General features: G+C 42.8%; 1 protein-coding gene across 1 annotated transcript in view; it reads right to left on the bottom strand.

The window, feature by feature from the left end:
• COLGALT2 (collagen beta(1-O)galactosyltransferase 2) overlaps nt 1-16,087 on the bottom strand; it is a 96,982-nt gene that overhangs the window by 16,361 nt on the left and 64,534 nt on the right. The window contains exons 8-9 of the mRNA XM_063426205.1: nt 10,046-10,152; nt 958-1,090 (exon numbers count right to left, since the gene is read on the bottom strand). Coding sequence (XP_063282275.1) covers nt 958-1,090; nt 10,046-10,152 — 240 coding nt within the window. The remainder of the gene's footprint in view (nt 1-957; nt 1,091-10,045; nt 10,153-16,087) is intronic.

The raw sequence follows: 16,087 nt of genomic DNA, 5'->3' as shown, positions 1-16,087 counted from the left end.
CATTGTAGTTTCTCTGGAACTGCAATGTTTTACATTGCAGCACTAAGTGCAAAAGGGATACTTCACCCAGACAATGACACAGGACACGACACCCAGACAATGAGCTGAAGTGGTCTAGGTGCCTATATTGTCCCTTTAAGAATAAAAAAAAAAGACCCAAATCGCAAAAAAACTCCCTTATATCAATATGGGGGTAATATTGACTGGCTCATAGGCATCTGTGCAATGTAACAGCATGTTACAACTCTGATGCTATTGCTGAATGTCTCATTCTTCAGACATAGCCAAGTGCATGCTGCTATTGAAAAAGTAACAGACTCTACAAGCCACCAATTACAAGTGGAACCATGACACAACAATTGGATGAATTGGACAGTGTGCCGTGGTCAATTGCAAGACTTCCTTAGTTGTGTCTATTAAATGCACTTTAACGTAAAGCTAAGAGGGTGCCATCTCTGACTATAGGAATGGCATAATTTGAAGCTTCCTTTACTGTTTTGATAGAGGGGAGGACTGTCATTTACAGCCCATTTTCAGACACCAAGCGGTAGAAAGGGTTCTGGGCAAAGGAATTAATTCCCGAAGCTGATAATCATTCCTACAGTGCAACAGAAAATAAGTCAAGGCTTTATGGACTTGACTACATTTTGTTTTACACAAATGTCAAACCGTCAATAGTAAAGGGGTTTATTTTAAAGAAGAAATTCGATAAGTCACCTTCTGTTCTAATGTTTGGCTGACCAACTAAACCTCTTGCCCCTGTCTGCATGCTTTATAGATGGAGTTTCAGACAGGATCAGGGTTTTGGCTCTTGTATTACAAATCAGGTTTACGTTTTAAAATGGCCACTCAGCCTCTTAAGCATTAACAAGCAGTGGATAATAATCAAATAAATGACTTCATGATGTCACATACTCATAAGGGCTATTGTCTGCATAATGTTCCCTATTAACAAACCTCTTTCCAGACATAGTAATGGCTGAGGAAGCATCCAATTTCACCACGTGTCAGTATCCTCCCAGAGTACGGATCATGGTATCCGGGTACCATATTTATATTCATTGACTTTAGCTGGCTTGAATTCAGGGCCCTGAAAAAAACATATTGTAGAAATAAAAATTATTCTTCTAAGACCCAACATACTTGAGCTGGCGATCCATTTTGAGATTATTTTAGCTTTAGCTTACCTCACGGACAAGTTATTTTAGTAAAAAATAAGGAGTCTGTCTGGAAAGGTAAGATGAAAGGCTTCTAGCTCATCCATTTGTTTCGCCCGTACTCCGCGGGCTTTGTCAAAAATAATTTTTGAAAAAGCCCGCTGAGTACGGGCGGAACGCGTGGATGAGCTAGAAGCCTTTCATCTTACCTTTCCAGGCAGACTCCTTTGGCGGTATCGTGCTCTGTCATCCCTCCGTTTGAACCTGCAGCATTTCGGCTAGATCCGTGGATATTCTCTGAACTCCTGCTGCACCGACGGAGTGGTAATACTATTAGCACACTGCTTATCTGCCACATATGCTGGACTTTGTTTGGACTTTTTTGACGGAAATTAGGATCTTAGCACTATCTTTTTACTGTGTATGAGTTTTTTTAAAAAAGGATTTGGAGTTTCCTTTTTATATGACATTAATAAACTGTGTTGCACTATCTGTGCTTTGTTTGCATCTTTGAAGATACACTACTGTGACCACTGCTATTGGATACAAAGTTTACACAGAATACTCTCAATTTCCTGAACCACCGCTGCGGAGGTGGAAATCATACACATTTCAATGCCCAACTTCCCCATAAATACTCTTATGGGGCTACTGCACAGCACTGACATTTATCTGCTTTTGGACATTCTATTATATAGGTTTTTGGAATAACCTTTTATGTTTGGCAGCTACAAATTTTACAACATGACAGGAGGGTTCGTATTTGCTTAAGTCTCTCTTTACTAGAACTCTACAGCAGCACAGAAAAACAACCAATCAGAAAAAAGTTAGGTACTATAAAACTCCCCTCCCCATGCATCATTTCCTCTTTCTTTGCTGCTCCGCAGACAGTACAGGCCAGAGTACCACTGCCTCCTGCTATATTAGTTGGAGGCTTTGGGATTTAGTTTGACTTATTTAGAATTTATATTTTTTTGTTTATATATTATATTTATTATTATATTTTATGTTTTTGTTATTTAGTTCTATCTATTATAGTTTGCTTCAGACTATTTATTTAGCTACTTGTTAGTTATATTATTATATGTTGGATTTATTATATTTATATTATTGACATTTCTCATCTATATTTTATGTTTATGGTATTTGTTTATCCATTAGATTTCTATTGATATTATTTATTTATTAGTTGTATATTGTATTTTGTTTTGTATTTGTTATTTATCTCGGGATTACTACCCGTTTTTCACTCCTGCTTCCCCTGTTCTTGGGGATGTTTTCGTCATGTAGCGGTTTTTGGGGGGTCCCTGGGGATGCCTGTTGGACCGGGTCTGCTCACGCACGTGGCTGCCTCGCCGCGGCCGGTTTCTTCAGCCACGTGCATCCGACCGGCTAGAGAAGGGGCGCCTACTCGCGGCTCCTCCTCCTTCCACGGTCGGATCTCGTCTTTTGTTGCCCTGCTGGGATTCACCGGCGGCTCTCAACGTATTTCTGTAGTTTTCCTATAGATATGACACTTATCGCAGTTTTCTGTAGTTGGTATGACAGTGCAGATCTCACTACTTGCTGTGTGAGTGTTATGACAGATTTTATAATGGATTACTGAGTTCCCATGACCGTGAATATGTCACAGCGTGCTGTGAGGTTTTTAAGACAGTCTATATCTCAGACCCTGAGCTTCTATGACTATGCATTTATCACAGATTACTGTGAGTTTTAATGGCAGGGTATATCTCACAGATTCTGTGTACTTTATGGCAGTATATTTCACAGATTCTGTGTGCCTTTTGCCAGTATATATCACTGATTCTGTGTGCTTCATGGCAGTATATACAAGATTCTGTGTGCTTTATGGCAGTATATATCACTGATTCTGTGTGCTTTATGGCAGTATATATCACTGATTCCGTGTGCTGTATGGCAGTATATATCTCTGATTCTGTGTGCCTTTTGGCAGTATATATCACTGTTTCTGTGTGCTTTAGGGCAGTATATATCACGGATTCCTGGGAGTTTACTGGCAGTGTATATCTCAATCTGGGAGTTTCATGTATATACGAATCTCAGTGCACAGGCTCTGTTCAGAGCCAGATTGCTAGTTGGCTCTAAGATGAATGTGCTTCACAGTATAGATTTCGTCTGGCCCAGCTATGGAGTCCCAGGTGAGTCTACTCTGGTATGATTTCACTGTCCATGGCAGATATTTTAAGCCAGCAAACCTGGCCCTGGTTCAAACTGGTATGGGAGACCAGTCTACGCTGATATTATTCTATTTTATCAGGTTATATGGGGAGACTTATTGTGTTGCTATAGTTTAGCCCTACTCCCGAAAGAGACCATTGGTACAATACCCTTCAGGTGGTATGATGATCTATAATTAAGAGAAGAATTCTCACAGATCTGTATGTACATGTGCATACCTTTTCACAGTTTAAGGAAGATATCGGTCAGTATATCTTGATTTAATGGACACTATTATCACTGGAACAACTTCGGCTTATGTCCAATACAACTGGAATACCACTATTTGCCTTCTGGGCATTTAGAGACTGCCAGTCCCAGTTCAAGTTATTCACACGGCATTACGCTGTCTAAAAGGGTTGATGTCTGGGGCCCCTATGTCACAGGGTGCTCTGAGGATCTACAATTTTTTTGGGGAACTCTACCCAAGCTCAGAGGTCCCCATTACTCATTCAAGACCCATGGTAAAGTGCTGCGGAATTGGATGGCGCTATATAAATAACATATACTCATTTAATAATAATATGCAACCCAGGATTGGCCTGCTATGTCTGTGCCCCATTGATTGGTCTGCTATGTCTGTGCCCATTTAAACGGCCTGCTATGTCTGTGCCCCATTGATTGGCCTACTATGTCGGTGCCTATTTTAATGGCCTGCTATGTCTGTGCCTATTTGCTTGGCCATTAGTTTGGCCTGCTGGGCCTGTGCCCTTCTGACGGGCCTGCTCTATTGGTGCCGAACCCCTTTTGGCCGCAGGCCTGGGGGAATATCACTGAGGAAAAGCCAGTGCCCACCAGTGACATGGAAATAGGCAGGTGTCCAGACAAGCACCATTGCCATACTATCCAAGAGGACACCAGTATACGGCCATCTGAATATGGTGGGAAAGGTGAAGGCCCTAAACCTCATGCCTGAAGGGCAAGGTTTCTTATGAAGACCCCGGACACACATCCGCGGTTTACACCAGACCGGCGACGGCACATCTCCAAGGAGAACTTCGCACAGGCAAGGACCGGTACTCAGACACCTACAGGAGAACGCAGTGTTTTCCTTGTCTTTAACAACTAACTCCGTATCTGCCTCCCGGTATCCATATATGTATCGGTAGTTATTCCTGCGTAAGGTTAGCTCCTGGCCCTGTTCAGTGGGGCTTACTTGTTTTACCTTCCGGCCTGCTATTTGCCTTCTAGCTGAGATAGAATTTGCGTTTTTACTCTTATCTACGTTATTGTTGTTTTTTTATTTCGTGACTTCCTTTTCCTTTCGCTCGGGTCGTCGAGAGGCCTGACTTGACCTCCTCTGACCTCCCGGGTGCTCGTGGATTGCGGAGAACGTCTCCAGCTTTCCTCAGACTACCAACGGTCATCCTGGACCCCGCGCGCGCGCACGGGATCCGGACGGTCAGTTGGTAGTTTTACATCGTTGTTTCCGAAGATTGCCCTCAGCCTTATGCTGATACTAGTAATTGGTGTACCCTGCAGTTGGTCACCCTGAGTCTCTAGGGACTCTAGTTTGGATCACAGGAGGGTGCGGCCCTCCATCACTTCGATCCGAGAATGTTTTATCTTCAGGAACCCCTCTCAGATACGGAACCGAACACTGATTTGTTTTTAGAGGGCGCAGCCCTCCCTCAACCTCAGCCAGAGACTGAGCTGGATACAGAGGACATGTTTGGAGGACACATTCTCATAGAGAGAACCGGTCACGGATGTAGACTCTACTGTTACATGTAGACATGTACACTCTACTGGTTATTTACGGGTGCGGCCCGCTCAGGCTATTAGCCGGACGCTATCACGATATTCGATCACATTAGTAGAGAGCGCGGCTCTCTCATACACTCGACGCTCTACAGTGACGACCATTTGTTCATCACACAGGCTTGTACCTGTGCAAGACATAGATGACTACATGGAGAGGCGTCCCTTCTGCATTCAATTAGATCTGACGTCCGTGCTACTGATTTCGTTATAGAGGACTGCCTGGTCATGCAAGATATACATATTTAGACTGGATCCCTCTATTCTATCTCCTGTAATGGATCTACTGGATCCGGACCGCTGTAACACACGCAAGACATTCTCACAGAGGTATAACGGGGGGGAGACTCCCACTTATTTACACACACTCCTGGAGATGGTACGGCTAACGGATGGACCTCAGGTATTACGTGAGTGCAGGTTTTGGTATATTCTGCACCATTTAAATCAGAGGATTGCTTTCTGTTTTGGATATCCAGACCATTACGAACAACTGCGCAGACAGTTTCTCCCATATTTAGATGACAGGAGATACGGAGACCTTCATGGTGCAAACGGGGACTGCCTTGCTCGAGTAACAAGATTAAGGAAGGCCTATTACCCGGTCTGAAGGTAAACCGTTCACATGGATCACATGATAAGACCGGAAACCCCGGTTGCCTTGAGTTCCCCGGTCATTACTATCTTGGGATAAGATGGCAGGACTGCCCCATCTCCTCTGAACGCATACCTGGTGGACAGGGTTCGGAGATGGTGGGTCCTCCGTCTATATTTATCCCTCCCGTTTTGTTCTGGATTCGCGCTAATCTACTTTTAACCTACCGTCAAGAGACCTACGAGACTTTATGGGGGTACCCGACTCCTATACAGACATCTTTCACTCTTAGACGAGGACATATCTGGATGGAAATCTGCACTCCGGTTTGCACTTTCCATCCCTTTGAATATTCCTGGGATTCACTATTCCCAGATTAGTCGACCACCGTTCCTCCACACAAGTTCAGTTCGGAACCCTGAATGGACGTCCTTTTGGAGTCTTTCCTCTACCGCGTCCAAGGTTACACAGTCCACTTGGAATATTGGAATCACTAAGGATACAGCTAGTTTGACCACACTCTTGCCTGCATTATAAATTTATTCTCGGATGAGACATATCACCAGGTAGGCCAGGAGGGAACGAAAGATCCCACTTGGTTCTATTGCGATTTGGTGGTGGACTTAGACGCATTCCTTGAGATTGAAGATCTGCCTGCAAGGCCACATTGCCGGGTGACCCTGGCACAATCGGTGGAGCAACCTTACACATCAAGAGTTGAGACATGGTGGCAGTGTCTTATCGCGGCCCTAAGTCCGCAAATGACCGTCGACATTTTATAACTGCAGGGAAATGGCTAATAGGTCAGCTTGCCAGCTCATGGACGAGCTGGTAGGTCACAGGTCGCAACCCCACGTACATTGGATCTATCAGCGGATGATGTTTTTTTCCGTTTTTGGGATACTTCATCAACTGGTATCTCCATCGGTCGGTGTATTGTCATCTATCGCAGTTGGAAAGTCCATTTAGGATTGCTCAGGTAGCTCCGAGAATAGGTACCAGCGAAACAAACAGCGTTGGATTTGTTGACTGAGCGTTAAAACAGCAAATACGAAGCCTCCTGTCATGTTATAAAATTGTAGATTATGCTAGCTTTAGTGTACCTATAATCTTAATTTTATTAATGACAGGAGGCTAGTATTTCCCACCCGTTCTTATCCCTCCCTTGTTTAATTTTAATATTTTGGGTTAATCAGGTATGTATGCAACTCTGCTTGTTGTCTCTGCTACCTGTCACCTGTTCTTATGTCTGTTTTTCATAAGTAGGGTTGAGTTATCTACAGATTAAGGTAATGTTGGTTGCTACATTGGGTACCTACATGTTTATTCGAAGTACATTTAATTGGATAATCAACCTGTTCGATTCTGTTTTTCTCTCGTTTCAGTTTACAGTCCATCAACGCTATCTGGTGTGGCAGTTCTTCTCGGATGGTGGACATTGCTGAATTCATTTTTCCCCCATTATGTTCTGCCTTTTGTTCTGTTTTGTCGCAGCTTGAAAGAGGAAATGATGTATGGGGAGAGGAGTTTTATAGTACCTAACTTTTTTCTGATTGGTTGTTTTTCTGTGCTGCTGTGGAGTTCTAGTAAAGAGAGACTTAAGCAAATACTCGCCTCCTGTCATTAAAAAAATTAAGATTATAGGTACACTAAAGCTAGCATAATCTACCATTTTTACCTTTGGACTTTTATTTGTAATATTTGGTGTCATACAACGATTATTTAATTTCATATTGCGCTTGTTTGTTCTATTTTTATCTTTTCATTTATGACCTTCACTTTTTCTTTTCCTTCTGGAAATTTCAGAGAATTTGGCGAAGACATTCATGAATGTCTGCAGGTGAAGTAACGTTAAAGTCTTTGTTTCATTTATTTGGTTATTATGACAAGAGTTTCATGTTTTTTAGAATGTCATGTTAGACTTGTGCTCAGCCTATTATACATTTTTTTTTTTAGTTTTGATTGGTTATTTTGTTTTATTGTTGCTGCTATTTGGAGGTGGAGTAAAGAAAGAAAGCAAAATATTCGCCTCCTGTCATTATTGAAATTAAATAATTTCTTCATTAAACTTAGAATTACCTACAATTAAATGTAGAAATCCACATGTATGTATCGCGCAGCTGGGTGCTTCCATATTAGTTCCCTGTCAATCATTGTTTTAACGTCTGTTTTTGCACTTATCAGTGGGCAAAGACGAAGCATAAAGAGAAGAGGAGAAATGAAACAATGTTTGTATTTCTCCTCCTTATTTGGAATGTTTTCCCTTTGCCTTATCTGTATTGGATTATACTATTATTTACTATAAAATTAATAGAAATTAAATAGAAAATGAAGATTTCAGGGGAAATAAAGTGTTATAACAAGTAGTTGATGGTCAAAATTTCATTCAGTTGTGTAAATTCCAGAGAAGTGATAGTTCCTCTTTGAGTTTATAATATGATCGTTGATTCAACATCAATTTCTGTTTTACAATAAACCATTGGTCAGTGCTCACTGGCGTGAGCTTCCGCCATTATGTTTAATCCTCACAGCAATTTGCAGACGCCTGTTTGTACCTATAATCGTCAAGACTGAGCAGACGACGCATATATTCTATAGCTAAATAAATTCTCCTTGCTTCCTGCATGACCTTTTCAGAGTACAGGATCATTTCCAAGGATAACTAAATAAAGGCAGAAGTTTGCATTAAATTTGTGAATATGTGCAGAAGGTAATTCAAAGTTAATTATATGGGAGCGCAAATACATAAAACATATCTACTGGCATTCCTCCGAGACCTATAACTTGAGCTATAATTATATAATATATAATAATATAATATAGATATAATTGTTTATTTGTACATACATTGGTTTATTAGCAAAGAAAAAAAAATAACATAGAAACGCAACAATCATCAATTAGTACCATTAATAAAATCAGCAAATAGATATATGATCAGAGTGTGACCTTCTTGGCTTTGCATTCTTAATACATGCCACAGAAAATGTATTTGCGATTTATGTTAGATACTCGTTTTTTTGTTTTTCCGGTGCATTATTATTATTACCTGAAATTGTCTATATAATTGCATTAGAAATTAATTGTCGCAAAAATGTACAAAAATATATGGCAAGGTTGTTTGAACATTTAAAGGGGTATGATACAGCAACATTTCCAGATTTCCTTGGTTACAGGAACATGAACCATCAGAATAGAGAAAATCCAAGGACATGTTAGTGAAAAAATGCTAGCCTATTAAAAAGAATGGTACTTTTCACACTCATTGCACATTTTAATGTATTAACAACCAATATAAATGTTACCACCACCTGACTGGTGTCAAGCTAGATCTAATGACTACATTAACATTGCCTGCATTAAGACCTCAAACAAACTAAAATCACCTTAATGCTCACAGGGTATTTTTTTAATAAAGTGTGAATTTTCAGGGATTGAGAGCTAATTTCAAATTAACTTAAAGCACAGCTGGCTTTGTATTTTTCCACTGTGAGAAGTGCGGAAGCGCATCTAGCGGCTGTCACTAAAGGCTGGATTAACCCTAATGTACACATAGCAGTTTCTCTGAAACTGCTATGTTTACAGCTGCAGGGTTAACACTAGAGGGACCTGGCACCCAGACCACTTCATTGAGCTGAAAGTGGTCTGGGTGCCTATAGTGGTCCTTTAAAGGACCACTCTAGTGCCAGGAAAGCATACTTGTTTTCCTGGCACTAGAGTGCCCTGAGGGTGCCCCCACCCTCAGGGACCCCCTCCCGCCCGGCTCTGGAAAGGGGAAAGGGGTTAAATCTTACCTTTTTCCAGCGCTGGGCGGAGAGATCTCCTCCTGCTCTCCTCCTCCGATCCTCCTCTTCTCCTCCCCGTCGGCTGAATGCGCACGCGCGGCAAGAGCTGCGCGCGCATTCAGCCGGTCACATAGGAAAGCATTCATAATGCTTTCCTATGGACGCTGGCGTGCTCTCACTGTGAAAATCACAGTGAGAAGCACGCAAGCGCCTCTAGCGGCTGTCAATGAGACAGCCACTAGAGGACATAGGGGGAAGGCTTAACCCATTCATAAACATAGCAGTTTCTCTGAAACTGCTATGTTTATGAAAAAATGGGTTAACCCTAGAAGGACCTGGCACCCAGACCACTTCATTAAGCTGAAGTGGTCTGGGTGCCTAGAGTGGTCCTTTAAGCTCAAGGAAGTGCAAAATGAATCTTTAGGAAGCACATTATAGAATGGATTAACATGTTTAAAGGGTTACAATTCCCTAGGTGTTGCTTAGAAGGTTTTTAATTTACATACTTGCCATCAACAGCATCAAAGATCTTCACTTGGATTTCCTGTTCGTAAAGACTCCTAAGCATGCGCATGCGGCGATCTTGACGCCTTTTCAGATTTATCATGAAAATCTAGGGGCAAAGTAACAGATATACAGGGGGGGAAAAAATTACAAAAGCCACAGAACACGTTGGATGATTTACAAAAATACAATTTCGTACATTGTTTCTGCTGTAAGCGCAGAATCCCCTTTCATGAAAATGTTCTTTGTTTACATGCTAGCTAAAACTAATAATCCTTATACTGAAGTCCAAAAAAAAAAAAAATGACTTTCATCATTTATAAAGTGCCAACAGAGTCCACAAAGCTTACACAGTTAACTATAGTATTTCTGGAAGGCTGTAATGTTAGTAGAAGTGAATGAACCCAGGCTTGTCCCCAGTTCTGTTGGGATCGGCGATTCAATTTCCCCTTTGCTACTCAATTAATAGCACTAAGAGGTGTGATTAAGCTCAGTAATTAAACAGCTCATTTGTACCAAACAAACATGAGACAAATGGAGAAGAAACACTGCAAAACACTTTGATACATTTCAATGGAAAGAACACATTGTTTATACCCAGGGCCGGATTAAGAGCCCAGTGGGCCTGGTGCTGATAATTATGATGGGCCTAATTACAAAATCTTATTGACCAAAAACACTAAAACAGTCCTACCTCCTAAGCGTCGTGTATCTGATGGAGATGATGCTGTAGGGAAACTCATAGGATGCAACTATGAGAAACACATACCCTTTGCTAATCTCATGCTTTCATCTTTCAAGTAAACCCATACCCCCTAACAGCAGTGTCCAGTAAAGCAGGAAGTCTATGGATGCGGTAAAAGGGTGGGCTACTGACACAAATCACATAACCAGAACGGCTGAACGGGCGAACATACACAAAAAGGGGGAATGTCTGTGTCTCTATGTCTCCCAGTCCCTTAGTGTTTGTGTCCTCATGTCTCCCAGTGTCCCCATGTCACTAGGGGACATTGAGAGACATTGGGACACTGGGAGACATGGGGACACAGATACTAGGGAACACTGGGAGACCTGGGAAATCTGAGACTCTTGGGGACACTGGATGACAGACACGAGGGGACACGGGGAGACATGGAGCACTGAGACACTGTGATATATAGGGGACACTGGAGACTTGATAAAAACCTGGGTACAGGACAAAATGTTGCAGTGTCCAATAAACCTGCTTAAAGCTATCACAGTGAGTGCCTGAGATTTTTTTCTTTTATACTAGGGGACACAGAGACACTACGGGCACAGAGACACTACGGGCACAGAGACAATATGGGCACTGAGAGACATGGGGCACTGAGACACTGATACATAGGGGACACTGATACATAGGGGACATTGGAGACTTGATAAAGACCTGGGTACAGGTCGAAACGTTGCGGTGTCCAATAAACCTGTCTAAATCTATCACAGTGAGTGTCTGAGATTTTTTCTTTTATACTAGGGGACACTGAGACACTAGGAGACATGGGGACACAGAGACATTGGGAGACTAGGGGACTTTGGGAGTCTAGGGAACACTGAGACACTAGGGACACTGGCACACTACAGACACTGAGAGACACCAGGGACACATGGGGATACTGAGATACTAGGGACACTGTATCCCCATGTCTCCCAGTGTCCCTTAGAGTTTGTGTCCTCATGTCTCCCAGTGTCCTGATGTCACTAGGACACTAGGGGACACTTAGAGACATGGGGACACTGGGAGACATGGGGCCACTGAGACACTAGGGACAGTGGCTGGGAGACATGGGGACACAGACTAGGGGCCACTGGGAGACATGGGGCCACTGTGTCCCTAGTGTCTCAGGGTCATGGGCGTCCGAATGGGGGGGGTAAAGGGGGGTACTTGCCCCCCCTGGATTTTTCAGCTTGTGCGGCTATTTTTCTAGTTTTAGTGTGAGAATACAGTGCAATACCAGCGCTGGCCAGTAGGTGCTGTGAATGGAGAAAGACAGGAAGCTACAGCTTATCCCTGCCTCTCTCTCATGACTGAAACCGCAGGGGAGAAGCACAGAGGCAGCCTACAGAGCAGGTAAGTGAGGGATGGGGGGTGGGGGAGACCGCATAGAGGAAGGTAAAGTAGAAGGAGCAGAAAGGTTCTGCAAGGGGCAGGAGGGGTCAGCAAGGAATAGAAAGGGGCAGCAAGAAGCAGGAAGGGGTCGAAAGGTTTTCAAGGAGCAGGAGGGTAAAGTAGAAGGAGCAGGAGGGGTCAGCAAGGAGCAGGAGGGGTCAGCAAGGAGTAGAAAGGGTCTGCAAGAGGCAGGAGGGGTCAGCAAGGAATAGGAAGGGGCAGCAGGAAGGGGTAGGGACGGTCTGCAAGGAGCAGGAGGGGTCACCAAGGAGTAGGAAGGGTCTGCAAGGAGCAAGAGGGGTCAGCAAGGAGTAGGAAGAGGCAGCAAGGAGTAGGAAGAGGCAGCAAGGAGTAGGAAGAGGCAGCAAGGAGTAGGAAGGGGCAGCAAGGAGTAGGAAGGGGCAGCAAGGAGTAGGAAGGGGCAGCAAGGAGTAGGAAGGGGCAGCAAGGAGTAGGAAGGGGCAGCAAGGAGTAGGAAGAGGCAGCAAGGAGTAGGAAGAGGCAGCAAGGAGTAGGAAGAGGCAGCAAGGAGTAGGAAGAGGGAGCAAGGAGCAGGAGGGGTCAGCAAGGAGTAGAAAGGGTCTGCAAGGGGCAGGAGGGGTCAGCAAGGAGTAGTAAGGGTCTGCTAGGAGTAGGAAGGGGCAGCAAGGAGAAAGAAGGGGCAGAAAGGAGTAGGAAGGGTCTGCAAAAAGCAGGAAGGGTCTGCAAGGAGCAGGAAGGGTCTGCAAGGAGCAGGAAGGGGCAGCAAGGAGCAGGAAGGGGCAGGAAGAATCAGAAGGAACAGAAAGGATCAGCAAGGGGCTGCAAGAAGCTGGAAGGGGCAGAAAGAAGCAGGAAGGGCAGTAAGAAGCAGGAAGGGTCTGCATGAAGCAGGAAGGGCCATCAAGGAGCAGGAAGAGCCATCAAGGAGCAGAAAGGGATCAGAAAGAGAAAAGAAGCAGAAGGGCGCAAAATAAGCAGAAAGTAGCAGAAAGGTGAAGGAGCTTCAGAAGACAAAGAAGACTGTGTCAAATGAAGGAGAAGAAAATGAGATTGGAGCACTTCATTCTGGACACCACATCATAAGGCGTTGGTACCTGGGCCTGGCAGGGAAACTTTGGACCTTCTCATCTCCCCAGGTAAAAACAAACAATATCATTGTTAATGTGTTCACTTTTATTTACTGAGTGTCAGGAAACACAGAGGGCGTGCCGCTGATTGGCTAGATGGGTCAGCTAGCACTCTAAGCCAATCAGTAGCTCCCCATTCATAAAAACGTAAAACATTTTTATGAATCGGGAACTAGCGATTGGCTTAGAGTGTCAGCTGACCACTCTAGCCAATCAGCGGCACCCATGCTCAACGTCAATCTGCACTTCCTGACACTCTGTTTCAGAAGTCGAATACCACTGAGCGACCTGGAGATCTGGAGCTAAAGGAAGCCTTTGGGGGTAAACCATTTGAGAGTGATTTCACCCCTTCAAAGAAAGAGCACCCAGGGGCCACCTTGCATCACAGCATTTTCATTTAGATAAAGTTGTTATGGTGACCAGAATCTTCCTGTAATTTGATGAAATTAACACTATAGTGTCAGGAATACAAACATATATTCCTGACACCATAGTTGTGAAAATGCTATTCATCCTTGCTTTATGTGAAAATGACTATGCTCCTTCCCTTTCATGACACTGTCAAAAAGGGGCCAAGCATGGATGTCATTACAATTATGCCCCCCTCTCCCCCCCCCCCCGGAAAATTCCTGTGGACGTCCATGCTCAGGGTCCCCATGTTCCCCAGTGTCCCAATGTCTCAGCGTCCCCATGTCTCGGAGCTGCTGTCTGGACTCTCTGTGCAGAGCTGCTCCCCCGCGGATCAGTGAGTAGAGAGAGGCAGGGAGGGAGATGCCTTAACTTCTTATCACTGCCTCTCTCCACACAAACAGCGACCCCTACTGGCCGGCGCTGGTATTGCAGAATAATCTATGTTTATACTGAGACAGACATTTGTATTGCCGGTATTACTGCAATACCGGCACCGGCTAGGCAGCCTCAAATACCTGAGAAATACTTCTGAGAAATTCCTGGCAACCCTAAGAAATACATGAGAAATACCTGGCAACCCTAAGAGTAGTGTGTAAAAAAAAAAAAAAAAAAAAAAATTTTTTTTTTTTTTTTTTTTTTTTTTAAAACCAATGGGCCTATTCCATGGGCCTGGGCCTGGAGCTGCAGCTCCATCAGCCCCTATGTTAATCCGGCCCTGTTTATACCAACAAGAATATTTACAGAGCAAACAACGAGCATCCAATCACTGGCCATAGTCCTCACTTTCCCCCTGGCTTCTAGATTCCTCTTTTAGATATGGGTTACAGGCAGATCAGCCCCTGTGTGTTGGATAATGTTCAGTGATTACCAGTAAGAAGGAAGAGGTCCATGCAACTCCTACAGCTTTAGACATATTCAATGAAACCTCTTCTCTCTTACCGGTATTTATTTTCAGCTTATGCTGGCTAATGGATTAGTTTAGCACCCTTGGCGTGGATTAAGTGTGGTTCCTATTGTAATATTGTGATACGATGTTCAATGGTTAGGGACCAGTGTAAGTTCTAGGTGGAGAAATGAGCCATCACTGATGTATGAAGTATTTTCACTCCTAATATAGGAAATACATTAGAACATTTAATCCCACCAGTAATGCATTTGGATATTGGGATATATCTGCAGACTATCAATTTTTCAAATGAAAATACCCGAAGAGAAAGGGGTGAAGTAATCAAAGAAAAGACATAAAAAGTAGAACTCCTCCCAAGTGTCATTATATAGGAGACACAATCCATATCTTGGGCACAAATCCTTTTGTCCCAGCCAAATGTCCCTATTTCAAGGAACTCATTGTTGGAATATCTGAGTGTAAACACAAAAAAATCATAGCAGTACTACTCCTAATAATAAGTATTTTAACTATATGAAATCAGTTGTATGAATAACCTGTGATTTTGTTTTTAAATTATATTTTCAATTACATAAGTAGATCATGAAGTCATCTAAAATGTCCTGGAATATCCGGACCCCCCTGATCACACCTCCAGCCACACCTCCTAAAATGAAAAAAGTGTCCCTTTTTGGCTGTTAAAAAATTTTAACTATAGAATGTTACTAAAAACAAACTGAATCTATCGGGTCTTCGTGAATATAGGCAGAGAAACTCATGAAAATAAAGCCCCAGGATACAGCTTGTCAGTCAAAATAATATATATTTTGACATTTACTAAGTGGTATAGATTATTAACATCACTACACAATGCCTTCTGTTTAATTCACTCGTAAGAAAAAAAATGACGATTGCTTTTTGGTGTTAAATATTTTTTTTTGCATTCCATGGTGCGAGCAAAAAGGATGGGTTTATGCCAAGTACAAGAACATCATCATGAGGGTGTGGAAATGCAATTATAATTTGTTCCACAACCAATTTTGCTAAATCCTAATCCGTTTGGCATATGTACAGCATAGCTATGAACTGTAATTATGGGAAAGAGTTAGTGTATGTTATTTATTTATGTGTTGAATGGATGTAAATAAATTACTATATATAAATATCAATTATCGTGTTATTTAAATATACGTTTTACTATGCAGTGTCTGAATTTGTTATTGTATCTAGGTCATTAGCAGAAGTGTAGGTTTTTAAAAAAATATGCTGCAGGACTATGATGCCAATTTATTGCGATACCATCAAAGATAAAACATTACACTGGAATTTTATAGAGATGAATACCGAGCAGTTGCATTTCACACATTCCAATAGGGAGGGGTGTGCTTGAATATTCTTCTGTTCATTAATATTTACTCTAGCTTAAAGGGATTCTACATTGTTAGGAATACAAACTTGTATTCCTAACACTATAGTGCCCTCTAGTCCACCCCTTCCTCGCGCCCTGCCC

The sequence above is a fragment of the Pelobates fuscus genome, chromosome 7 (genome assembly GCF_036172605.1).
Source record: "Pelobates fuscus isolate aPelFus1 chromosome 7, aPelFus1.pri, whole genome shotgun sequence".
NCBI lineage: Eukaryota > Metazoa > Chordata > Amphibia > Anura > Pelobatidae > Pelobates > Pelobates fuscus.
The sequence above is the reverse complement of the archived record's forward strand: the minus strand, read 5'-3'. Positions and strand labels throughout refer to the sequence as shown.